Source organism: Notamacropus eugenii, chromosome 5, assembly GCF_028372415.1.
Source record: "Notamacropus eugenii isolate mMacEug1 chromosome 5, mMacEug1.pri_v2, whole genome shotgun sequence".
NCBI classification, from domain to species: domain Eukaryota; kingdom Metazoa; phylum Chordata; class Mammalia; order Diprotodontia; family Macropodidae; genus Notamacropus; species Notamacropus eugenii.
The window spans coordinates 320,359,432-320,386,326 of record NC_092876.1 but is presented as its reverse complement, the minus strand read 5'-3'; the positions used below and the strand labels follow the sequence as shown (position 1 = coordinate 320,386,326).

General features: G+C 41.5%; 1 protein-coding gene across 1 annotated transcript in view; it reads left to right on the top strand.

The window, feature by feature from the left end:
• HS6ST1 (heparan sulfate 6-O-sulfotransferase 1) overlaps positions 1–19,663 on the top strand; it is a 299,215-nt gene extending 279,552 nt beyond the window's left edge. The window contains exon 2 of the mRNA XM_072613482.1: positions 13,802–19,663. Within this exon, the coding sequence (XP_072469583.1) occupies positions 13,802–14,510 (709 nt within the window). The 3' untranslated portion in view covers positions 14,511–19,663. The remainder of the gene's footprint in view (positions 1–13,801) is intronic.
• The last annotated feature ends 7,232 nt before the right edge of the window (positions 19,664–26,895 follow it).

The following is a 26,895-nucleotide window of genomic DNA, read 5'->3' as shown; positions in this document are numbered from 1 at the left end:
TATAAAAGTCCAAGTGAGAAAGAAGGGATGAAAGGTAGATAGGGGAAACCAGAGGTAAGAAATTGAACCCCTGATGTGTTATCAGGGCTCCAGATGGTTTCCCCTACTTGAGTTTACTCTATTACATCATTTTCTTTTAATTCCCATTTTTCTCCCAGTTAACTATTACCTAAAGGCCATTATAATCTCCTAATGGTGAGGACCAGGGTAGATCAAAGACTGTGCAGGACTTAAAGATGCTGGTTTTTTTCTGCTGTGAATAATGCCCAGACCAGCCTTCCCTCTGAAGTTATCACAATATTAATTCAATTCAGTGTAACTTAGCAAACATTTATTAAGTAGCAGTAGGTACTAGTACTAGGAACAAGGGATACAAAGATTAAAATTGAGAAAATTCCTGCCCTCCAAAATGTTCTAGGCTAACAGCTAAGATGTGGTAGGTACACAAATAAGTAATGTACCAGCACTTGGAATATATAGTGGGCAGAGGAGGAGATCCAACAAAATCAGTCATTAAACATTTATCAAGCACTTATTTTCTAGTGCATATTGTGCTGGGAATCAGGGATACACATAAAAATAATAAAACAATACCTAGTCTCAAGGAGCCTACATTCTACAGATAAAGTGCTCTAGGAAAATTTGAGGAGGGAGCAGTCACACTTAGCTGGGAGAGAATGGAGCAAGAATGTGGGAAATCAGGGACAGCTTCAAGGCAGAGGGGACAGCGAGCTGTGATTTCAAAGAAGAGAACTTGTATCCCTTCTCATCTTGGCTGCTCACCATCCACTGCTTCCATCAAGGCTCAGTTCAGGTGCCACCTGCTACATTGTCTTTCTTGCTACATAATTACACCCTTGTTAGTGCCCTCCATCCTCTCCTCACCCCCATTACTTTGTATTTATTTATCTGTATCTGTTTTACCCGCAATAGAATATTAACTCCTTGATGGGAGGATCTCTTTCCTTTTGGTCTTTATATTAGAGCTGCCTAGAATAATGCTTGGTGCATAAGTTGGTTAAAGACTTGAACTCAGCTAACGCTGATGTCCCATTCAATCAGGGGAAGAACTGTGAGCTAATGGAGATGGGTCATAGAGTTTCTAGCCTGTCATTGAGAATGGCTGTACATTTTAGGTGTAAAACTGTGAAAATGTGAAATTGATGAGGTATCCAAAAGCTATTCTGAGACTAAAGAATTTGGAGAGTTATGCAAGAGTTTCAGAGAAAGAAAGGATTTGCCTTTTAAAGAGCTTAGAGTTGCATTTTTATTTCTTTTTAAATTACATTTTAAAAGTGATTAAAAGAGATGAGGAAGGAATCTATTGCAGTTAGAGAATTACTGGTCTTTTTGAGTTACCTGGAACCAGCATCACGGAATTTCAAAGTTGGAAGGGACCCTGAGAAGCATCAAGTCCAGCCAGCATCTTAACAGAAATCCCCTCAAAAACATGGTGCGCAAATAGTGGTCTGGAGTCTGGAGTCCTTTCCATTGTTCTTATTTCTGCCAGATGGAACCAAGCAGAATAAGATGACTCCTTCTTCCATGTGACAGACCTCCAGCTTAGCAATGTCCTTCTCAGAACTGAATACGGTACTCCAGCTGTGGTGTGGGTGGAGTAGAGTACAACAGCACCTGACTGCTACGATCATAGCTTTACAGGTGGAAAAGACCTTAGAAGGCTATTGAATCTGACTCCCTCATTTTATGGGATGGGGACATTGAAACCCACAGGACTGAAGTGAATTGCCCAGGGTCACATAAATGTCTGAGACAGATCCTTTCAAATTCAGGTCTTCCAGATTCCAAGTGAGTACACTAACCACTACACCACCTAATCAGCACCTTGTCTCTATCAATGCAAACTAAAAAAAAATTAATTTTTAATTATTATACTGTTGAATCATGAGATCAAAACTACTTAGTATCCATGTTGCCTTCTAAAACTGCCTGATCTTTTTTCAAAGAAACTGCTGTCTAGAGACGTCTCCTCTGTGTTGTATTTATAAATTTGATTTTTTTGCACCCAAGTTTAAGATTGATTTCTGTTTATCCCTATTAAATTTAATTTAGAAAAAGATTTGGCTCCACTTCATAAGCTCTGGGTTTTGGGGAGCCCTACTCTGTCATCTCTCCTATTATCTACTCCTCCTATCTGCACATTTTAAAAGGATATCATCTATGTTTTTACCTAATGCATTGATAAAAACAGTAATGACACAGGATCAAGCATCCCAAGATAGTTCTTTAGAGGCCTCCTTCCAGGTTTGTCCATATCTTCTGTGTAGCTATACAGGAAATCCCAATAGTGCAATTTTAAGTTTTAACAGCTTAAAATTTTACTAACACTTTTGAAACAACCAGTGTAAATGTGAACTGCTAATATTATTATAAAAAAATTCAAGAACAATACAGATTTGCAGCAAAGGGACAGATCATTGTAGAATGAAATCATTAGAGAAGGCTTCATAGAGGAAGTAAACTCATCTCTGGTAGTAAAAGAAATTTGATAATTGGCTCCCATGTGATTAATTTTTTTTTAATTTTTGCCACAGCAATTTACAAAGTTTTTCTAATAAGGCATAAAGGAGTTGCATAAAAGAGATTAATTGTTATTGTTTTAAATTCGTAGAAAACCAATTCTAAAAGAGAAAGAGAGAGAGAAGTGACCATTGTAGTTTAAACACAAAGGGATTCAGTGATAAATAGCATCCAACCACCAGCCTCTCCAGGTGGGAAGAGGAGTGAGGAATTATTAATTCTCTACTGAGGCATAAGCCACATGACCCAGGAATTGCAATTAAAATGAGGGTCCCATTACACTGAGAGATGTCACTCTTGAGCCACTAGCAGTAAGATTGCATTTCTAACATTGTTTTTCCAGCATCTAGGATGACATCTATACTTACTTGTCCACTTCCCCTTGAGATTGGTGGCAGGATGACTGGCCAGGATGACAGAAGAGTGTGTGCCTAAGATCGTAAGACAGAAGAAACTTCAGAGTTCCTAGACCAACCCTCATTTTACAGATGAGGGAAATGAAGCTCAGAGGGATTGTAGTTTGTCCAGGGTGCTATTACAGCAAATAGCATAGGCAGGATTTAAATAGAGAGGTTAGTCTGTGGTCAGGGTTGGAGTTAGTTAGCCTTTGATAAAGATATACATTTAAGCCCCAGGTAGGGAAAGTTCTGTCACCTAGAGGATAGCCACACCAGTTCCAGAATGTTAAAATATCATTTAGACATCAGCATTGCCACTTTCTTTACCCTGATTTGGGAATTCACCATTTATAACTTGGGCTATAATACAAAGAATATATGATGGTTTCATAATTGTGTAAGGAAAAATATACCTTAGGATTGTCTCTAATTTTTTAATGTATAGCCCTTTTAAAAAAAAAATTCTTGGTTCATTTTTTACATCATAAGTCATTTTGGGTTATACTTTTTCATAGAAATACACTTTGTATTGGGGAGTGGAGGTGGGACAGGTAGTGAAACTGGCAAACAAAAGACTCAAATCCTGGCTGTATTAAACATTTCATGTCCATAGTCTCCTACCTCACTATCAAGAGGGAAGTAGTATTTTTGAACATCAGCTTTCCACAGTCTTATCATGATAGTTAATATTCTGTCCCACTTTTAATGAGTCATGTTACCTAAAACCTATTTAAGCGAGATCTGCTCTTAACATTATCGACTGAAAGAATATAATGGAGCCTGTACTGAGTTATGCTCATGTATTATTTGAATAGTGTTGGTCAACCTTGTGAAGTTATTTTACCAGAACTCCCCCGATATCCAGAGCTGAATCTAATTCATCAATATTAGGCAGCAACAAGGTAGCGGATAAAAACACTGAAGAACTAAGGTTTAGACCTGGCTCACTACAATATCACTTTAGGCCAGTCATTTCACCTTAGATCTTAGTTACCTTATCTGTAAAACTGAGGTTGAACAAGCTAATTTCTAAGATCTCTTTGAGCTTAAAAATCTATTATTCTTTTTTTAATCCATTATCCATGTGATCCCTGATAATCTAACATTAAATGAGATTTCCTGTTTTCCTTTCTTTAAGAATATGTAAGTGGGGGGCCACTTGCAATCAGAAGACCACATGTGAACCTCATTTCTGCTATTTTTAAACTCTGTGATCTTCAGTCACTTCACAGCTTAGTGCCTCGGTTTCCCCACATGTGAGATGGAGATAACATTGCTATCCCTTATTTACACCACATTTCTGAGTTAGTAAAATACTGAATGTGAAGCTCTTTGTAAAGCATAAAGCAATATACAGATGTCTATCATTACCGTTATTACAAAGTCTGCCTTGTTCATTTTGTAGTCCCAAGGAGAAGAAGCGGTTTAGCCCGCCAAAGCAGGTAGACAGCCATATCCATTTGACCCTTGAAATGCTGGTCGTTTCTTTGTAATTTTATTAAAAGAATTGGCAAAGGCTGCAGAATGTATCGAAGGGAATGCTGAGCAGCTTGGAAGCAGGAAGACCTGAGTTCAGATGTGGCCTCAGACACTTAATCACTGTGATTTTGTGCAAGTCTTTGGATGTTTTTGAGCCTTCGTTTCCTCATCAGTAAAATTAGAGAGTTAGATTCAGTTCCCTCTAAGGTCTCTTCCAACTTGAAATCTATGATCCTAGGAATGTATGGATTTTAGGAAATTTGGAGTTAAAAGATAATGATGCATCTGAGGAATTCCGTTCTTTTTAAACGAACACTCATTGCCAGTAAGAGTATAGGGTTCCATGCTGAAACGGGGCTTAATCATCATCTAGCCTAACCTCTCCCCCCTCATTTTGCAGCTAAGGAAACAGATTGAGACCTGCCCAAGGATGCTCATCTAGTAAGCATCCCAGCCAGGCCTCAAACCCAGTTCCTTACCTCCTAATACAGTCTCTCTCCCCTGCCCTATGTTGCTTCTGCTATGATAGGTAAAGATGCAGAAAGAATTGCTATTAGAGGAAAAGCCAAAATTCCCAGCAATACTCTCAAAAAACAAGCGGTATAATTCTGATGATAAGATAAAGCTAAAATAACTGGCCTTATTTTTTTTCATAATTAGAAACTTAAAGTTCGGAAATGAAAGACTTTAAAAAAAAACAGAATCAGTAAAAGGCCACTGTGAGTTTCAGACAGTAAAATTTTAATGCCCTAAGATGCTATATAAGTAAATGTGAGTTGTTAAGATCGGAAGGTAATGACGTTCTTACAGTGCTCAGCCAGGATAAAACAATGAAAAAGCCACTGTAAATAGGATTGTTAACTATCTTAAAACACTAAAATTAGCCTGGTTTGTAGGTTTTTTAATGTTCTTTACAGAAGTCCCCAGAGGGGCAGCTAGGATCTGGAGAAGCTAGCTCACTTTATGAGAGCAGTTTGCGGGCCAGTACCTCTCATTTGCTCCCAGGAAAGATGAGGCTTTACCTGGGCTCTATGGCCTCAGCCATTGGGTGATGTGAGGACTGGGCAACATATATTTTAGATCTGGGGAAGTAAGAGTTAAATAAATACCGATCAGTCCTGGGTAGAATTCAGCTCTAAACTCTCTAGACCTTGTTTCCCTGTCTAAGGTCAAACTGTCCACTCCCCAAAGCCTATAGCTGAGGTTGGGTCATTGTAGAGCAAGAGTTCTTGATCATATTTTGTGGTCTGAACCACTCCATCAGTCTGGTGACATCTGTAGACCCCTTCTCAGAATAATGTTTAAAAATGTATAAAATTAAATACATAGGATTACCAAGGAGATCAATTATATAGAAAGTGTGGTTATCAAAATATTAAAGAAACAAGTTTGAATACCCCAAGTGAAGAATCCCTGTATGGAGTGAAACTAACTGGCCTACAAGTTAGAGGGACCTATTGGAGGCCACTGGGTAGGGACCCAAAACAGTAATCCAGGAGATCAAGAATCCTAGAAAACTGGGTTCCAGCCTTAGCTTTACCACTAACTTGACCTTTCTGAGCCTGGTTTTCCCTCCTCTGTCAAAGAGGGAATTGGACCAAATAACCTCAAAGTTTCCTCACAGCTCTGATCTCTTATGATCCCTATATGACCTTGGCCTCAAAACTGGGCATAGTCCCGATTAGTTCCTTTGGCATTTGTTTATGTCTGCTAAGTGAGGGTCCACCAAGGATCAAATTCCCCATGCCACGGCTCTCCGTGTATTCAGGAATAACAAAAGGCAAGGTTGCCAAGGGAATATTGAAGTGTAGGAGGTGGTACTTCTCTGCTCTGCTACAATTGGATTTATTATCCTGTTACTCTCCTTAAAATAGAGCGGGAAATTAAGAACCTAACAGTGGCTCGGGGAAGACTTCCATCTCAAGGTCCAAAATAAGCCATTGAATTGCAGGCCATTAATCTTATCTTTCATGCTGAAGCAACGTGGAAATTACAGACTGTGTGTCCTGTCTGCCAGTTTTACCACCTGTCCAGCTTTGGCAGTCTGACCGAGGAAGGCAGTTCATTTCTCTGGACCTCAGTTGGCTCACCTCTAAAATGGTCAGACAAACCAAGAAGCCTGAGAAAAGAGGCTGAATATGAGGAAAAGTTAAAAGTGCCTTCAGTATTCAGCCTGGAATGAGAAAGGTTGAAAAACATCATGATCAAAGACAAAAAGCTCATAAATGAGACTGAAAGGGAACCATCAAATTCCAGACAAGAGAACTAAGGGGCTCTCCCCTCCCCCCCATCACACACCACATGCACCCCCAGCTCAGAAGAGGTGGTTTTAGGACAAAAGGTCAGCTCCCTTCGCACAGCCAAGAGTGAACTCTGAACCCTGTTACTCACCCCCAGGGCTGGACAGCATGCAAATATAAACAGCCTTTAAGGCAGCTTTAGCATTTTTCATCTCCACTTGGCCCATGATTCTGTGCTGCGTTCCTAGTATTCTCTCATTTGCAAGTCTTCTCTCCCCGGCTGGAAAAGAAATTCTTTTCCTAAGTAATAATAGCTTATATTTCTACTGTGCTTTAAAGTTACAAAGCTGCATTGCATTTGTCATCAAAGGACATGGGTTCACAGTCCAGCTCTGCCACTCAGTACCTCTGGGACTTTGAGCAAAGCACGTCTAGACTAGACCTCCCTTTTGGCTCTTAAGCCACGATCTTATGATAAGACCCAAGTTTGAATACAGCCTCCTACACTTAGGTGAGCTGTTCCTCCTTTTCTCACCTATAAAATGAGGAAGTTGTACTCAGCAGCCTCTAAGATCCCTTCCAGGTCAAATTCTAAATCAGTAAGTTAGCAGAGTAATATTAGTAGGATATTATCAAGTGATTAGATTGTGAAGAGAAAAGAATCAAAGAAAACTCAAAGACAGCAAGGCTTCAAACCAAATTGACTTGGGCAACTAGGTGGCACAGTGGATAATAGATGTAAGGAACTCAAGAAGACCTGACCTTCAACACTAGCAGTGTGCCCCTGGACAAGTCACTTAGTCTCAGTTCTCTCATCTATAAAAGGTGGGTAATAATAGCACCTATCTCCCAGGGTCCTATTTCCTGGTCGTGAGGATTAAATGAGATAATTTTTGTAAAGCTCTTAGCACAGTGCCTGGCACAAAGTAGGCACTATTATAAATGTTAGCTATTATTGATGGTGGTTACTGTGATGGTGGTGCTGATGCTGGTCATCGTGGAACTCAAAGACCAGTACTCAAGACATTGCTGCCCAAATAGCAGGCTCCTACTAGCAAAATCCTGTGAGAATGAGAGTCAGGAAGACTTCTGGTAGGGGACTTGAGAGTAGCCAAAGAAGTAGTAGGGGGTCATAGCAGGGCATGGTTGAGCGATCTAGAATTTTCTGATTCCACAGTTTTGCCCTGAGAAACCACCTGGCATTGGAAAAAGAAATCGCCCCTCCTAAAATCTGTAGTTGATCATATTGGACAAAGGGATTAGAGAATTGGAAAATGGTGAGGAAGTATTGGCTCATGGGAAGTTCTCTTCCAGGACTCTTTTCTTTGGGGGATTCTTGGAGGTGAACTGAGAACTACCAGGGGAAACACAATAAGGTGAGATGAGGAGGAGCCATTCTTTTTGACTTGTGGTGAGGGATCATACTGGAAACTTACAACAGAAATGCTTCACTGAAGGAGGATTAACAGCTGAAAGCATATTTTAATGGTCAGCAAAGGGAAGGGGGAGGATTTTTTCAGAAAGCATGGTGAAATTTAGATAAATTATTAGAGGAAATATGTAAGTATAGACAATGTCACTTGTTCATCAGAGCTCTTCTAGCTCAGGGAAACCACAAAGGGGGAAAAAAGAAAAAATATCTAAAAAGGGACTGGGGGGCAGCAGGGGAGGCTGGCAAAGGGAACACTTAAATCTGTCTTACCTACATATATGATGTCAAAGAAAGCCATTTGTCCTTGTAGATCCCTAGAAGACTTTATTTGGGGGGAGGTACGGTAGTGGAGAGAGAGGAGCATTAATGGAAACTTGAACCTCCTTGGATCTCCTTCCCTACTCCACATATTCAGGGAGGACCTAATGTGCTTATGATTTGTAGGATGCAAATATAAGATGCCCTCTCTGCCCTCAGGAAGTTTTTAGTCTGGTTTAAGAAGCAACATTTACATCCATGAAATAGTTAATACAACCTTAGTGTGGGATAAATGCTAAAATGAGCATGACCAGACAGTAGTGGCTGTGGGAGAAGCAGGAGGAATGAGGGTCAGGATGTGATCATGGAAGGCATCCTGGTGGAGTTGGGTCTTGCATTAGCTCTTGAAAAACAGACAGGATTCAAGGAATTTGAGGAAAGAATGGGTAAGAACACTGTTCGCAAGGAAGAAGAAAAACATAAAGCCAAGGAAACTGGAATATATTAGGCATTTTAGGAGGGGACGATGAGAAATATCTGTGTGACAAGAATAAGCATTTTGTATAGGAGGCAGCTGGGTGACTTAGTGGATAGAGCCCTGGGCCTGGAGTCATGAAGACCTGAATTCAAATCCAGCCTCAGACGCGCAATAGCAGTGTGGCCCCAGGCAAGTCACAGCTTCTGTCTGCTTTAATCCACTGGAGAAGGAAATGGAAAATTGTTTCAATCTTTACCAAAACCTACCCCCCCTCCCCCCCTGCCCTGGACAGTATTGGCATGCTGTATAGTCCATGTGATCACCAAAAGTAGGCCATAACCCATTAATAGTTAGAACAGTAATTCCAATATAAACTTGGAAAGGGACTATTTGTGGAGGGCTTTGAATGCCAACATAAGTTTGGATTTCATCCTCTAAGTAGTAGAAAGGTATTGATGGCTTTAGGAAAATTACTTTCCTTCTTAGTCTTTTTCTTTCTCTTTCATCCTAGCCAAGTAACACCACCTTAGGTAGTAGACCTGGAATCAGGAAGAACTGAGTTCAGATCCTGTGTCACACACTTATTTTCCCATGTGTGACCATGGGAAAGTCATTTGACCTCATTCTTTAAGATGAGAATAACAGTAGCATCTACCTCAGAGTTGTTTGTAAGGATCAAACAAAAAAGGATGTGCAAATTGCAGCCACTCCATGGCTCTTGAGACATTTCCCAGAACATTGCTGGCCTGAGAAGGCGTTGGTGATGCCAGGACTGCCAAGCAAGGGACCTACTGTCACCATAGCACCAGGGATCCAGAGAGTCCCCAGGAGAGCTCTCTTCATGTAGAGACAGATAGGACAGGCCATGAAAAGAGTTGTCAAAGTTTGTTTTTACTTCTCTCCCTTTTTAATGTCCTCACTCATTTGTTGCACACTCATTCACTCCCTCAGGAATCCATGCCACCCACTTTCCTTCTTCCTTCCCTCTCCTCAAGACTGAAAGGAAACATGCCCCCTCACCTGAGAGTGCTGATGTCTGTTCATGACAGTGAGTTAATTCAATAAACTAATCCCAGCCAATGCATTATCCCTCTCAGGTAGCATAATGATTTAACCCACTTAAAATATGGACACTTGAGGGATTTCAGTAGCTTGGTAAGCTGGAGTAAGCAAAGGTTTGGGGTCAGAAGCATCTTTTAGCCTCTTCAAATAACATCTATTTTGTTCATGCTGACCCTACCCAGTGATGCCCCATGAGATTGATGTTTGAGCACAGACTTCCAGAAACCCTTGGGATCTAGAGGAGTTTCATCTCCTGAGCATGGGGTTAGACTAGATGACTCCAAAGGCACTTTTAGCTCATGAGTTCTATGATAGAGTTCTTCTTTCATGCTGGAACAGTGCCCTCATATATATATATATCCACTGTGCCACCTAGCAATACGTGTGTACACATGTATGTATGTTTATGTCTTATATATGCACATATGTGTGTGTGTATATGTATACATATGTTCATATATATGTGTGCTCCCTGATGGAGCTCACATTCTGATGGGGGGAAACAATATGTAAATAATTAGGTTTTACAGGACATATGGATATCTAAGATCTATATCTTAGATAGGTGTCTATACAGATACCTGTACAGGCATACCTCAGGCCACCACAGTAAAGCAAATATCTCAATAAAATGAGTCACATGATTTTGGGGGCATTTCCCAGTGCATATAAAAGTTATATCTACTATACAGTTTATACTGTCATCTATTTAGTTTATTATTATGTCTATGTGACTACAATTTGCATATCCGTTTTTGTTTGATCCTTACATAAGTGTAGTATTATGTCTAAAAGAACAATATACATACATACCTTAATTTAAAAATATTTTGTTGCTAAAAAGTGCTAACCATTTTGCTAAATGCTAAGCACACCTTCAGCGAGCTGTAATCTTTTTGGCAGTGGAGAGGTCTCGCCTCAGTGTTGATGACCGCTGACTGACCGGTGGTGGTATTGGGGAGATTTTTAAAAATAAGACAGCAATGATATTTGCATCTATTGACTCTTCCTTTCACTTGAACACTTAGAGGCTATTGTAAGGTTATTAAATGGCATAATTTCAATGTTGTATCTCAGGAAATAGGGAGACCTGAGGAGAGGGAGAGAGACAGGGAACAGCCTGTTGGTGAAGTAGTCAGAACCCACACAACATTTATCAGTTAAGTCCGCCATCTTATATGGGCATGGTTCATGGCACCCCAACGCTTACAGTAGTAATATCAAAGATCACTGATCACAGATCACCATAACAGATATAATAATGAAAAAAATTTGAAATATTACAAGAGTTACCAAAATGTGATATGGAATCACAATATGAACACATGCCATTGGGAAAGTGGTGCCAGTGGCCCTGCTTAATGTAGGTGCCACAAACTTTCAATTTGTAAAAAATACAATATCTGTGAAGACCAGTAAGGCAAAGCACAATAAAACTAGGTATGCCTGTATAAGATGTATGACACATGTCTTGTATTACCTTGTATTTCCTCCATCAGAATGGGAGCTCCACAAGAACAGGAACCATGTTTTTGTCATTTTTTTCTATCCTTACTACTTTTCACAATTCCTGACACATAGGAAGTACTCATCAACTGACAAAATGATCTCCTGCTTAGGTGCTGGATAATTGAGGCCAGCAAATCCCCATTTATTCTTTCAGTCCTTAGGGGTCTGGTGTTTGAGGTGTTATGACTCTGACTCCAACAGTTTCTCCAGAGTATCCACCTCTAATCCTTGATGGATTTGACCCATCTTTTGACCAAGCAAAAATGGGAGCTTGGGCTCATTTAGAGCTTTTTATAAATATAATCTCATTTGATCCTTACAACAACCCTAGGAGATAGGTGCTGTTATCCCCATTTTACAATTGAAGAAGCTGAGATTAAATGACCTGGCCATGGTCACATGACTAGTCAGTATCTGAGGCTGGATTTGAACTCAGATCTTTCTGATTCCAGGCCCAGTGCTGTGTCGTCTCATGTTTAACTTTGGAACCTTCCAAGAATCACTTTGCCAGCCACATTCTGGGTTGTAAGAGGTAGGGGAAGGGAGGGGGAGAGTAAATGGCTGTTTCTGAGTTATATTAGCGGAAGGAACCTTCCCCGCCACCACATATGAGGAGAACAACGTCGGCAGTGTTTAGCATCAGTGTCTGTCGCGTGAGCATCTGGCATCCGTCACTGAGGCCTGTGTCTCTCCTCTGTCATCCCTTATCCCCATCTGTCAGTGGTTTCTTAGCACTGTTTATACATATCATAGCAGAATCCCAGGCAAGAGAGATGAATCATTATTATAGGCTGCTGTTTAGAGGGGAGAGGGGAGAAAGATTGGGGTTTGGGGGCAGGGGAAATGGGAAAACCTTTAGTTATTCTTTTCCCGTTCTACAAATGCTTCTTTACTAAGCTGCGTGTGGTGCTTTGAGCATCTTAGGGGATGACGGTCCATTCCATGGAATTGGAATAACTCTTGAAGAAAGTCTACATTTTGGCCAGTGATGACCCATTCTTGGGAGGTGACTCTATTAGATAGGAAAAGTGCCATGCTGGAAACCAGCACATCCGTACTCTTTTCCCTGCTGTATCCACCTCAGTTGACCTCAAGCTCTTAGAGCTTTTTATCCCACTCATTCTACCACCACCCTAACTTAGCATCAGGGCTGCCATACCTTGTGTCTCCCAAAGTACCTAGAGGAGAAACATTGTTGACCTATTTACAAAAACAAAATAAAACAAACCTAAGGCTGAAAGAGAACTTTAGAAGTCATCTAATCCATCATCTAATCCAACCCTTTCTCTTTATAAATGAGGAAAATGGAACCCAGAAAGGTTTGGTGATTTGCCCAAGGCCACAAAGCTAGCTTGATCTGGTGTTTTTATTTTTTTTAAACCCCTCATGTTATTTTACAATCTCACCCTGTATAGCGAAGTACTATATAGTAAAGATAGAAAATAAGACCATTTCCAATATAATAATTCCAAGAAACTAAGTTTAAGGAATGTAAGAATTCGGGGGGAAAAGAGTATATAGACCACTGTAGTCTGGGAATGGAATAGTTGAGTCTTGAGCTGAACCCTAAATGGAAACCTGGAGGAAGGGTAGAATTTGGGTGGGAGAAGTATTTTGAAACCACAGTCAATCTCAGAGCTAGAAGGGACCTCAGAGGTTCATCTTGTTCAATCTCACCTAAACTAGTGGGGAAATTAAATTGTTATTGGTTCACAGACCCAGACTCTTCCAAATATGAGGTATCTCTAAATTCATATTCATTCACTAGCTTCATTCCTGTAAGATTCAGTTCAAGTGCTAGGAGGCCATACCTGATCTCCCTAAAGTGCTAGTATGTACCCTTTTATCCCCCATTAGAATGGAAGGCCTCCAAGAGCAAGAGCCATTTTTGCTTTTCCTTTGTGTCTCCTGCATTTAGCACAGGATCTGGCACTCTGGATAGAACGGTGGACTTGGAAGTCCACCAAGAAAACCTGCACGAGAATCCTGCTTCAGACACCTACTAGCTGTGATCCTGGGCAAATCATTCAATCACTTAGCCTCAGTTTCCTTCTTTGTAAAATGAGGTTAATAAAAGCACCTACCCCAGGGTTGTTGTGGAGCTTAAACGAGCTAATGTAGGTGAAGTGCTTTGCAAATCTCTTTTCTTTACAAATACCAGCTAGCAGCGATAATAGTAGTGGTAGTAGTAGTGGTGGTGGTAGTAATAATTGTAATAATAGTGGTAGCAGTGGTGGTAGAGTAGTAGTAAAATTAATAGTAGCTAGCATTTATATAGTTCTTTGCAAAATATTTCATGTTATCTTATTTTATCCTAACAGAAATCTTGTAAGTTAATGCTTAAGAAACACTTGCTGACTGATTCTCAACCCTTCTCCTTTGTTCTTCTTCTTGTTTATTTCAGAAAATTCTACTATATTACGCTGCTGAGAGACCCCGTGTCCCGCTACCTCAGCGAATGGCGGCATGTTCAGCGCGGGGCCACCTGGAAGACCTCACTGCACATGTGTGATGGGCGGACCCCAACACCTGAGGAGCTGCCCCCGTGTTATGAAGGCACAGACTGGTCGGGCTGCACCCTGCAGGAGTTCATGGACTGCCCCTACAACCTGGCCAACAACCGCCAGGTAAGGATGCTGGCCGATCTGAGCCTGGTAGGCTGCTACAACATGTCCTTCATCCCTGAGAACAAACGGGCACAGGTCCTCCTGGAGAGTGCCAAGAAGAACCTCCGGGACATGGCCTTCTTCGGCCTGACGGAATTCCAGAGGAAGACCCAGTACTTATTTGAAAGGACTTTCAACCTGAAGTTCATCCGGCCCTTCATGCAGTACAACAGCACCCGGGCCGGTGGTGTGGAGGCGGACAGTGAAACCATCCGGAGGATTGAGGAGCTGAATGACCTGGATGTGCAGCTCTATGACTATGCCAAGGACCTCTTCCAGCAACGCTACCAGTACAAGCGGCAGCTGGAAAGAATGGAGCAAAGGATTAAAAATCGAGAGGAAAGACTTCTCCACCGGTCCAGCGAGGCCCTTCCCAAGGAAGAGGCAGAGGAACAGGGACGTTTGCCCACTGAAGACTACATGAGCCATATTATAGAGAAGTGGTAGCCCAGGGGAGCCTTTTCTATTTGACAGCACCCAAGAATTCTCATGGGGGGGGATCATATGGTTGTGTGACAGAAACCCACAAAACTTTATTTAAAAAATCCCAAGTCTGTTTAACAGAAGGTAGATGTGTCTGAAAAATACACAACAGGGAGGGAGGGAGAGAGGGGCTGGGGAAGTGTGGCTTTTTACTGTTTCTACAAGGCCAGACATTCTTTAAAAAATAAATAAAGGAAAATTTTAAATGGGTCACATCCAACTTGTACTTAACACAGAACCACCAAGTCAGCTCCTCTCACCTGAGGTCCAGGACTGCACAAATGGTTTGTGCCCCAAGCTCACATTTCTTTGCATCTGTGCCCTGAGTTTCCAGGCCAGTGGGAGAGAAGGCAGTCAGTGGCAACTTTTAGAAAAGAAAAAGAAAGTCTAGGGGACAGGATAGCTTGGCTGTCAGTCCATCATCTAACCACAGAAAGCAGCAGTGCTCAGGTTGAGGAAAACAGTAAAACAAAGATAATTAAGGAAAGGCTTCAAGCACAAGGGGGAGTGGGGAGGACAGGGGATTTTGAAGCTGTCTAGGATGCACCCCATGCTAAGGGACCCTGATCACTTCATCTATAACTCAGAGGTCTTCTTCAGAGCGCAAGAAAGAGAAACCAAATTTGATTCCATATAGAATTGGTGGTGTTTATGTGCACACACAGACATACACATATACATATCATCCCTTCCCTTCTCTAGGTACAGTCCATGGAGCCTTAGAAAAAGGTCAAAATACCAATGTTTTGTTTTGATTTGTTTTAATTCATCGGGCAGATTCTTCCTGTAGAACTTGGAGACCATCTCACTCAAAAACCTGAAGAGACTCAGACAGAAACCATCACCCATGCCTTTATTACACTTGTGAGCATCTGAAATATTTATGCGAGCAGGTACCTTTCTTTATTCAGGAAAACACAATTGCTTCTTTTGAATTACCTGAAGAAGTTTTTTGGGTATTTTTTTCCCCTGAACTTGCCCTCCTTTCGAGCATTCCTAGCTTTTAAGGTTTGCCTAGAAACTAAACAGCCTCCTTATTTAGAGAGTAACACAACAGAAAAGCCACAGGAAGAAGGAAGATGACACGCATTGGGTCTTTGGCTGGAGTCCTGCTGGCCCCAAGTGCCATTTCAAATCGTTTTCCCCGCAATGAGTCGGATTTCATTCTCCTGCTTTATATCAGAATCTCTAACTGGAGTTGATGCCTGTCAATTGGGGACCAGCGATAGAGTCCTGCCCCTTCCCAGCTATCTTATTGCACATTCTCCAAACCACTTGGGTATCTTTGTTGCTGTACTCCACACTTATGTAATGACATGGAAATTATTTCGGGTAGAAGGGTAAAAGTATTAGACTTTATTAATCATCCCCTGGAACTGAATCATTTTGGAGGGTAGGCAGTGATCAGAGGAAGGCAGTTATATGTTCCAAAGCTGTGAGCAAGCCTGTGATATAAGAAAGGGGCCCTGGGAGTTAGGCCCACTGAGGTATTTTTACCCAGCAGCTCTCACTCCCCAGGGTCAGCCAGCACCATGTCCTGCTTTTGTGTCACTGCCTTTATCCACGGAATCTGTGGCTTCAGAGGGTATCATCAGAGGGTGTCCAACTGGTTTAAATGGAACCTCCATCCAGCACTCCATCAACCAGTTATGTGGCACCAATTGGCCCGTGGAAATGTTACTGCCTAAATGGGATGGCACAAAGCAGGAATGAGGCCAGTCTCCTGAACAGGATGGAAACCTCCCCTGAGTGTGCATAATGTTCTGGAAGAGACCTTATGGAAGCCCTCCTAAACTTTCCTTCATGTTTGGAGATTTACTAAAGGATTCAGGATGTGACCCCAGTCAAAAACTCTGCCCCATGCTTCAAACTCCAGTTATTTTCACATGGCTTGTTTGTCTTATAGATAAATAGAGTGAAACTCAGTTCACAAAAATTAAAAATTTCTAAAATCTCAATTAAGAACAACTCAGATATAGGACCCTCAATTAACCAGAATTCTTTTTGTGGGATGGGGAGGAAGGGAAGGGCAATGGCTGCCGTTCAACTTTAGGTGAAAAAAATGTAAACCACAAGGAACGATACTGGTGTGAAGGACTTAGCCAAGAAAATAATTTCCAAGGGCTGTCCTGAGCCCATTCTGAATTCAGCTCAGTTCCCCTACACCGTCTCTCTCAACATCAGACAATCAGAGTGGATGTTCAGGACGATGTCCTTGAGGCCCTGGGTCAGGAAAGAAGAATTCCATTAAGTCATGCACACATCTCTGAAGGGGATAGGAAAAGGAGGGGACTTGGGTATTTTAGAAAGTCATCAGCAGAGATTGGTACTGAGAAGAGGTGTATGACTAACTTGTTGCTCAGAAGTTCAGCTAACCAGAAACTCCAGAGGGTTTTGCTCTCAGCCTCTTGCAATCTCTGCCTGTTCTAAGTGACAGGCCTTCAGCGTGTTAAGCACCTCCCTTACAGATTTCAGTGTGATCCTTTGGCCCCTGGGGTGTGTCTTTGCTTTCTGGTGAATACTATTTTAGAGCCACTTTTCTCATCCATTAAACCTTTTCATCGTTTTCCCCACCCACCTTTCCAGTCCACTGGCCAAGCCCCCAAGGCAGCATTTTCTCTCCGGATCTCTGTGGTATCTTTTCTTCCTTCATCCTGCTTGCTTCCTTTCACCCTCCTCCCTGCTTTCTCTCTCCCTCTTTTCCTCTTTCCTTTTTTTCTTCTTCTTCATCCCACACTGTTTCCAGATCTCCATTTGCCGTTACTTCCCTCCCTGTCTTTTTCACTTTCCCACCCCCATCTTCCTTTTCCTCTCTTTTTTCCTCCTGTAGCCATTCCTTCTCCCCAGATTTCCTAGCCTGGTACCCTCTCTGGTCACTCTGTAAAGTGAGGTTTGGAAAGAAAGCATTGTTGAAGAAAAGGGATTCTCAGTCCTGGGGCATTCCAGCATGGTCTCATTGCATAATACCCTTGCTCTATGGAATGACCTAGTATCAGAATCCAAAACCAGGCTCCCCTCCCCACCTTTCCCCAGCAACCCTGGGAGACTGATTAGGCAATCTATTCTAATCTGAACCTAACTCAAGTGGGTACCCTCTTACCCCCAACCCGAGATGCCACCTGCATTTTCTAGCAGAACCAACCACTAGACATTCCGACCCTTCAACCAAATGATCCAGAAATGTCCTCAGTGGCATCAGCAGCTCTGAAGAATCCCTACGCCCCTCTCACTTTGCAAAAGCTTCCCAACACTAGACAAGGCTTTGGATGTTCTTGCTCTCTAGGTGTGTGCCCAGCAGGCTGCCTCTTCACCCCTTCTTTCCTGGAAGCGCAGCTGAGTTTCCAGAACAGGTTGTGACAACAGCCTGTGGAGTAGAATAAAAATACTGTAGCTATGTTTAGCTGTTCCAGGTGCTTTCACATCTATGAAGTGATCCTCGTGACACTCCTTGAAGCTGGTATTCTTATCTTCTTTTGATAGATGATACAATTGAGGGAGACCTAGAGAGGTTTAAGTGACTGGCCCAGGGTCACACAGTGAGTCAGAGGCAGAACCTCACCAAGAGAGCTCCTGAGAAGAAGACTAGGTACAAACTTCTGTATCAAGGTGTGTTACCAAGGACCTTTCTTAGCCCACCTTTCACTAGGATATCTAGGTTTAAAAAAAAAAATCACTGCAGAGAAGGGGGAAACATTTTTTTTTCCTGGTTTGATTTCTTGCTTTAGTGCAGCATGTCCTGGTATCTGGGCTGTATTTCCTTATACACGAGGGACTGAAGAGGAATCAAGCACCAGATGGGATGGGTTGCTAGCTTGTATGCCATGGCAGAGAGCAGTTGGCTCATTGGAAGGTTTGCCTTCCCAGCCTATTTCTGCCAACCTGATTAAAAATGCACATCATAAGCTGGGTACATCACATAGACAGATGATTGGGTAGGTGCTGGTTACATGCCTGGGGGGATGCAGATTATGTGCTTGGGGGTGCATGTCATATGCAAGAAATTAAGGTGATTCTGTGGGCAAATTTAGTAGAGTTGGCCCTTTTAAATGGCAAACCAGTAATTAGTGGTTTAGCTTTGAAAATCTTAATGGAGAATTTCTCTAATCAAAACGATCAGCTGTGGTTTGGAAGAGGGACAGGGATCTCTCACCAAGATTAGTGTGGGCTGTAGAACCCACTTATGCTTCACTTGGTGTTACTCCCGCATTCAAGAAGGGACTTTTCATTTGCCAGGTACACTGGCCCGAGTACGATGTGGAAGGATGCAGCTGCATTCCTCTCTTGTAATTCCCCTCGCACCAAGCCTGGCACTCCCTTGGAGGACTGAATCAAGAGACTTGTACTCTAAAAGGCTGATCTTCTTTGAGAATGGTGCTGGGAGCACATGATTTGTTTTGTACATATTGAAATATGTTTTAACTTATTTTTAATTGCCCTAATTCCCCTCGAAGTGATGATTTTTCTGTTTCTTCATTTGCATTTGGAAGTTTAAAAAAAAAAAGAGGTCTCTTATTCTTTCCATCACCAACACTTCGGGTACCCGTGAGGCAGAGCAAACCCGCAGCTGCCAATGACCGTCCTCGAACTTTCAGTTCACACTTGGCTTTTGATTGAAGGCCTCACTTGTACTACCTTTCATTTCAGCATCATCTTGGAAACATTAAGGATGATCCAGTGGAGAAGGGGAGTTTCCCCTCACAGTTGCCCTTTCTGATGACTTTATCTTCTAGAGAACTCATGGGGGAAGAGGGAGAGAGGGTGTTGCCAAGAGGGCAAACTCAAAACTCCAGTAAGGTAAAAAATCAGTCCCTGGCCCAGCCCCAACCTAGGCCCAGCAGACCCAGGTGTTCTCCTGGAGCTAAGAAAAAGGAAAGCCGGGGTTTTCTGAGCAACGAGTCTGCGACATTTTCAATTTAACTTGAGCCCGGTAACATTTAAAGCTTTTATTTATTTATAGCTTCTTAACAAAAGAAAAAAGAAAAAGTTGTGTTCATTGAGAAAGAATTGTTTGGTTATTCGTATAAGAAAACGGTTCAACAACAAAAAAATAATCTTCTAATTGTTTTTGTCTAGGTCAAGAATGAATGTTAGCAAATGAAATAAATCTTCAAATTGAACCCTGGCTACCGTGTTGTCTGTCACTCCTATTCTGTCATCCGCAGCCACAGTGCTCTGGAAGTCTGGCCGCTCTTCCAACAATGTGCAACATTTTTGTTGTTGTTCAGTTGTTTCAGTTGTGTCAACTCTTCCAGACCTCATTTGGGGTTTTCTTGGCAAAGACACTGGAGTGGTTGACCATTTCCTTCTCCAACTCATTTTGTAGATGAGGAAACTGAGGCAAACAGGGTAACAGGGTCACACAGCTATTCAGTGTCAGGTCACGCTGGAATTCAGGTCCTGACTCCAGGGCCAGGGCTCTACAAACTGCACAATTTTTGCAAGACCAGCATTCTTGAGGCTGTATGTTTAGGTGTATTCTTTTGGTCACCTGCACAATGCTACCCAGATAGTGTATCATCACAATGATACCAAACAGTGTGAATAACAGAATTTAGCAGTTTCCATTTTAAAGATCACGATTTCAAGGTTACAATCTCAAGCATGGCAGTGATGGATCATTAACTACTGTATTCAACATTCTACTTTCACTGCCCCCTACTCCACCCCCATTGCCTCCTGGGAGTAGATCTAGCTCCTCAAAGCATTCCCAAAGCTTCACTCAAAGAGTTAATGTGCTAGAATGTGCTTTTGGAATCTCTTAAAAGAAGTGTTATCTAATTCTTTCAACCAATCCTAACACGTTTCTGTCATCTGATTTATCCATTAACTCAAAGCATTTCAGTCACCACCAACTTGCTTAACTAGGTTGTTTTCCCCTACTTTATGCTTTTGAATTATTGTTCAGCTCATTCTGTAATTCGGTCAAAGAAGCAGTCTCACCTGATAAATGTGAGGGCATATCAGGGCAGAGAACATCTTTGTTAGCTATGTTAGTTGGGTTTGGGGACTATGAAAACCTCTTTTACATTCTCCTGGCTACCCCCAGCTTAGGACTTATCATCTTCCAACAAATCCATTGGAATACATTTGGCAAAGTCCAAAGTCCCAAATCAATCAGCCATAAATATTGGCTTAATAAATATTTAAGCTCCTACTATGTGCTGAGAGCTCTCTAGTGTATACACGTTTTCGTTTTTGAGTGTCATTGCCAGTTTCTCATACAAAAAAGTCTCAAGAAAAATCATTGTGGCACAGTTCATAGATTGGGAAATGAATATTCAACACACAAAGCATCAAAGGTCTTCCCCATCTCAAAAACATCTCAAAAGAACAAGGCTTTCCCTCTGAGAAGAGAGATTTTATTTTCTTTCTTATCACCCCCTCACCTTTAGGTAAAAAAAACAAAGAGTCCCAGATGAAAAGTCTTCCATGACTTCCTTTAACATAGGGAGAAATGAACAAAACATCTCCAGGTATCCCTTTCATACACAGAGCACCCCAAGTATCCTCAGGAAAACTTTTTACTCATAAAGCATTCTCACTGGAGAGCCAGACATAAGTCTTCTCTGGGCCTTTCTTTGTATGATACGTCACCTGAAATTTCTCCCCATGGAGCCCCACCAGTCCAAAAGAAGGTTCTAATTCTCCCTTCACATAGGTTTACTTAAAAGGAAAACAAACTGCAAAACAGCCCAAGAGGCTGTACCTCCCACAAGGGAATTCAATTTGTAGAATTGATTGCTTGAGGTTTCTAGGCCCGCAGGAAAAAAGATTACTTAAAAAAAAAAAAAAAACCTCACCCTATGGACTCACAGTCCATATGGCTTTCGAATAAGCTTTCTGGACTCATGTCACAAATAAAGCAAAAATCTAAGATGGCTTAAAAGAAAAAAATGGACATTTATGAACTGTCGTAAAGGGTGGCACTAGTATTTTAAGAATGAAAAATCTACACAGCTTTTAGCTTTCATATTCCTAAGTATAAGATTATATGACATATTTCTACACTAACCAGCAAATATTGTCACTGTGAAACTAGGCATCCTTGTAAGGTAAGCCATGGAAAATAGATTGTCCAATTAGAGGAAGAAAATTTGCTAGGTTTTTTTCCTAGTGGATCCTAAAAACTAGGATTTTCAGTCATTCTAGTTCCGAGCAACAGATTTCCAGTGGATCTCTACAAATTCAAAGAGCCCAGTGCTTACCCCAGGCAAGGCCCTTACCGTATAGCACCTTTGGATATAGAATAGAGGTATGTCTCTTTCAAAATGAGAATAAAGAGGGGAATCGGCTAGCAAGGCAAGTTAGAAGCAAGGAAAGAGCAGGCAAGACTCCATTTATATTCCAACAAGTACCAGAGGTCACTATTACTATGAGACTGAAAACTCCTTATTACTTTGGAACCCTTTTATTTGTTCACTTTCCTCTAGGCTTCCTAACAGTTACCCTTCAATTCAATTCAGTGAATATTTTTTTAATGCCATTTTTAAAAGCTTTTGAATAATCTGAAAAAAGAAAAAGCAATTTTTTTAACTTCCTCTACTTTTGAATGGTTCCATTCAACTCCTCAGAAATATTTTTACATTTGGACACCATAAATTCAGTCTTTAAAATGTCTGAGAAAATTGGGTTTTTCGTCTCCCAAATTATAATTTTAAATTACAAAAGTAATAAGAGTAATAGCTAGCATTTATGTAACACTTTAAAACTGGAAAAAGGTTTTTTATATATTATCTCAGATGATCCTCCCAACAGTCGCTAATAATTACATATCACTTTACAATTTATACAGCCTTTCATGGCTATTAATCTCATATGCTATCTCCCTGCCCCTCCCCTCATGACCCTGTGAAACAGTTCAAATTCTTTTAGCCTCAAATGACAGATGGGGAAACTGGAGCTCGGCAAGGTAAATTAATTTGCCCCATGTCAGAGAGTGACAGAGATGTGGGACTCCAGCCCTGGTCCTCTTGACTCCAAATCCAGTACCAATACTCTTCCCAAACCCAAGCTCATTTGTCCCTGTGCTTTTCAAGTGATGAAAATTAGAGAAGGGTTCTGCCATGTTGAAAATCCTGGAGAACCACTGATCATAGAAAACATCTGTGACAATATCTGCCTGCACAGGGACAGCACTAATTTGCAACCAGATGCTAAAAGCCTGAGTTCTATGTTCAGTCCTCTAATGGGTCAGTTCTCTCTTCCAACAGATCATGTTCCTAATTCTAGGGGTCTCTTAAGTCTCAGACTTTTTTTCATCATGAGAAAGATCCTGCCAAAGTTAAATGGCTTAGCTAAAAGCACATCCTAAGATTGGACAGATCATTCCCTACTTAGCCTGAGAAATATCCCCTTTTTGGACAAAAAACTTCATTTTGATTATTTGCAAAGACCAATTGTGGCATCAGAGAAGTGTGCCTCTTCCTTCTAGTACCTTCTGATTTTCTCACCTTCAGATTACTGTGAATTAATTTTAACAAAGATGTTAGCGGATAATAGGTGATAGGATTTTGAGCTGGAAGGGACCTTAATGGTCATCTAATCCAGTCTCCTTTCATAGGAAGGAAACAAACATTTATTAAAAAACCTACTAGGTACCAGGCACTGTGCTAATAAGCACCTTACAAATACCATCTCATTTTATCCTCACAACAACCCTGGGAGGTATGTGTTATTAATATCCCCCTTTCACAGTTGAGAAAATTGAGGCAGACCTTGGTCAAGGTCAAGGTCACACAGCTAGTAAGTGTCTAAGAGCAGGATTTGAACTGAGGCCTTCCTGACTCCGGGTGCAGTGCTCTCTGTACTGTCACCTAGCTGCCTCATAACAAGATATTTTTTCATTCTCAGCTATGGCCAATGTGTTTGTCTTACTTATGTGTATTTCTTTGTTACAAGGGAAGATTCTTTTGGAGAGGATGGACGATGAAAACAAAGCATTGATTAAAGTTTTTTAAACTGGTAGTTTCAGGTCATCTGCTCATAACAGAAATATTTGAGGTGAAGGGGGGTTTCTCAGAACCTCCTCAGATCATGGCATTGAAATAGCAGCTGACAGTTTCCACGATTTTAAGTTTAATTTTCTCATTTGATCTTCACAAACATCCTGTAAGATAAAGAACATTATTATCCCCATTTTGCATATAGGGAAACTGAGGTTTAGGCTAGGTGCATTGGCTGTAGTCTTAGGACACAAAACAAATAAGTTATTGAAGCTGGACTTCAACTCCAGGTCCTTTCTGACTCCACGTTCCATGTACCTCCCATTCCACCACACATAAAGGGGCCCTGCCAACACTAATACCCACACAAAGACCATGGTCATTTCCAAGAAAATACTACTTGAAAACGATGAAGAAATCACTCCCTGGACAGCCAGGAGCAGCTACAGTCATGGAATTCCCACAGCCCCATCTCTAGAGTGTTTCCTTCTTTACCTGCTGCTAATTTTAAACACAACTTTATTTTTTTTAAGATGTAATCTTCTCTTTGCACTTAGTTTTTTTTCCAAATTACATGTAAAGATAAGTTTTCAACATTCATTTCTGTAAGATTTTGAGTTCCCAATTTTTCGCCCTCCCTCCCTTCCGTCTCCCCTCCCGACAGCAAGCAGTCTGATACAGGATGTGCATGTAAAATCATGTTAAACATGTACCCACATCTGTCATGTAAACACAACTGCAGATGACAAAGTCAAGTTCTGCTCAACAAGGCGATTGTTTTGTCACAAGAAGCATCTCACTTTTCCAAGGGGTCAGTTCAGGCCATTGCCCTTTTCACTCTGATAAAGGAGATTTTTGCCTGAGTTATCCATTTCCTGATCCTCTATTTCAGTTCTCAAGAACTACTCAATAGCCTTTTAAACAAATATACAAAGTGTCCTAAAAGTCTTAGTGAGGTTTAAAGCTATTATGTGCATTTATGCTAAAACTGCACTAAGACTTTTGGGGATACCCTCTGTTGTCCCATTTCGGCTTCTCAAGAGTACTACGAAGTAAGGAAAGCAGATATTCCTGTTCCCATCCTACAGATGAAGAATCAGGTTCAGGAGCGACAGTGGGTGTTCAAAACCTGGATCAGGCAATTGTCAAAGATTTAGAGACAAAGGGGGGCTTTTAGATCCCTGTAGTCTGAAATTCCTCATTTTATAAGTGAGAAAAATGAGGACCAGAAAGAGAACACGGAGTCAAAGAATCTGGAATCAAATCCTGTGTCTGAGGCTTATTATCTATGTAACCCCGGAGAAGTCACGCTTGGCCTCGTTTCCTCCGCTGTAAAATGGGGTGGGGATTTGAACTGAGTGATTTGGAGCTTATGATTCTGTGACGTGCATAAAGGTAACAAGTAGCAGAATCAGACCTTGTGTCCATGTCTACTTTAACCCTCTCTAGTCTGTGATGCTGCTCCAAATGGGCAAACAGTTTGACCTTACCCCAAGGGTGTACAGGTAAATGTCTAACAGCTATTAATGGGGGTGGGGGCACATGTTGTACAGAAGATACATTTTTAAGTTTAGTCTTCATTATTAACACTTTCTTAAGCCAATAATCAATCAATCAAGCCCTGATTTCTAACATTTGTAAGTGCTCTCGTTGAACACTAACCAATCAGTTCTTTCAAGCAGGATCCAACAAGCTCTAGGACAGCCCTGCTCTGCACACAGGGGCTTTCTCCATAGCCTGCTTTCAGGGAATTCAGGAAGGCCCCAACTCCCAAATAACTTCCCCTTATCTGTAGCAGATGTTTGCAATTCCACCGTTATTCTTTCCATAAGTTGCTAAGTCTACATCTTTGATCCCTATTAAAATACAAATCCCCAAGTTACATATGACTTTAAGAAGCTCTAGGTCATTTACATCTCAGAATCAAGGTCTCAGATCCTTTCCAACCAACAAGTTGAGATGGAGAGCAAGAAAAGTTTGCTGAAATCTCTTAAACAGGAGCCAGTGTCTTTCATTTCACAATGAGGCTTAGAAGGCAGATTCCTCTGGGAGACGAAACAGTGCCCTGTGTTCAGCTTGGACTGACATAAAGAGGACTTCTTAAGTGTCCTTTACTTTCAAGTTCTACTCTCCTAGTTCAGATACTTTCCTGAGAATAAGGTGAGCAAAAAGGGACTGAGAGACAAGGGATGGGAGTTAAGGAGCAGAAGAAGCCTTGGCATGGTGTAAGAGGGAGGTTGGAGAAAGAGAGATGTTGGCTTAACAATTACTGTAGGACACACTTTTAAGTTTAATCTGTATCATCAACATTTTCTTCATTGAGAGATAAGCACCAGAGTCAGAACAGTAAATCAAGCCCTGCTTTGTAGCCTTTGCCAATTTCTGAGGCATAAACACTCATACTGAAAATTTAACAATCAGCTCAGCTCTTGGAGCCCATTCCAGCTAATTCTAGCACATCACTGGTCAGAGGCCTGAAAAAACAAATTTAACTCAACAAACACATATGAAGTTCCTCCTATGTACAAGCAAGAATGGCATCACCTAAATTTCCCTCTCTGGAGCCATCCCAAATGAAAAGAATGTTTTAAGAGCAAACGAGGAAGATAGAAAATAAATTACCAAAACCAACTGATACATTGAAAACAATCTAAAAATAACTGCTGTGTTTCACTCCTGTGGACTTTCCATCTCTACAAAGGAATAATTGGAGGTATCTTCTCATGTCTTCTTTGGGCCCTGTGGCTTTTCAAATTTACTGAGCGCCTACTCTGTTCAAGGCACTATGTCCATTTTTATGAAGGATGCAACCATGAATAAGGCATAGTGCTTGCCCTGGAGTTCCTCGCGGTCAGAGAGGGAGGGGATTTTGCCTTACATGTTTCCCATAGCTTAGCCTCTTGACCTGTCTGTGAATGCAGCATTGGAAAGTCTGAAAGCCACTGCTTGCAAGAAACCATGACATCACCAGCTGAGCTCTCGGGGTGTTGGCCTCCTCAGGGCCTCCCAGTTAGCTTTGGCTGCCTCTCAGAACAGCTGAGTCAGTAATATTCCCCCAAATTCCTTCCCCACCAAATAAATCCCAGAGGGCAAGGTCTGACTGCTCTCTAGAACTAAAGATGGATGGAGATGAATGATATCAATGAGCCCTCCAAAGGAGGAACTTGCAGCTCATTTTCCTTTTGCCCTTCCCACCAAAGCCATTCTCCTGGGCAGCTGTGATGGGATCCAGATGTGCCTGTTGCAACCAAATATCGATGTTAAATAATTCACACACACTTCATGCTGCTTTGAATGTCTTGACGGCCATTAGAATGTAATTGAGACATCTCTGCCTTCATCCAGCTAAGTCTCAGTTGGGCCATAAATAGTAAGGGAACTCCATCTGGCTGGCCAGAGTGAACTGG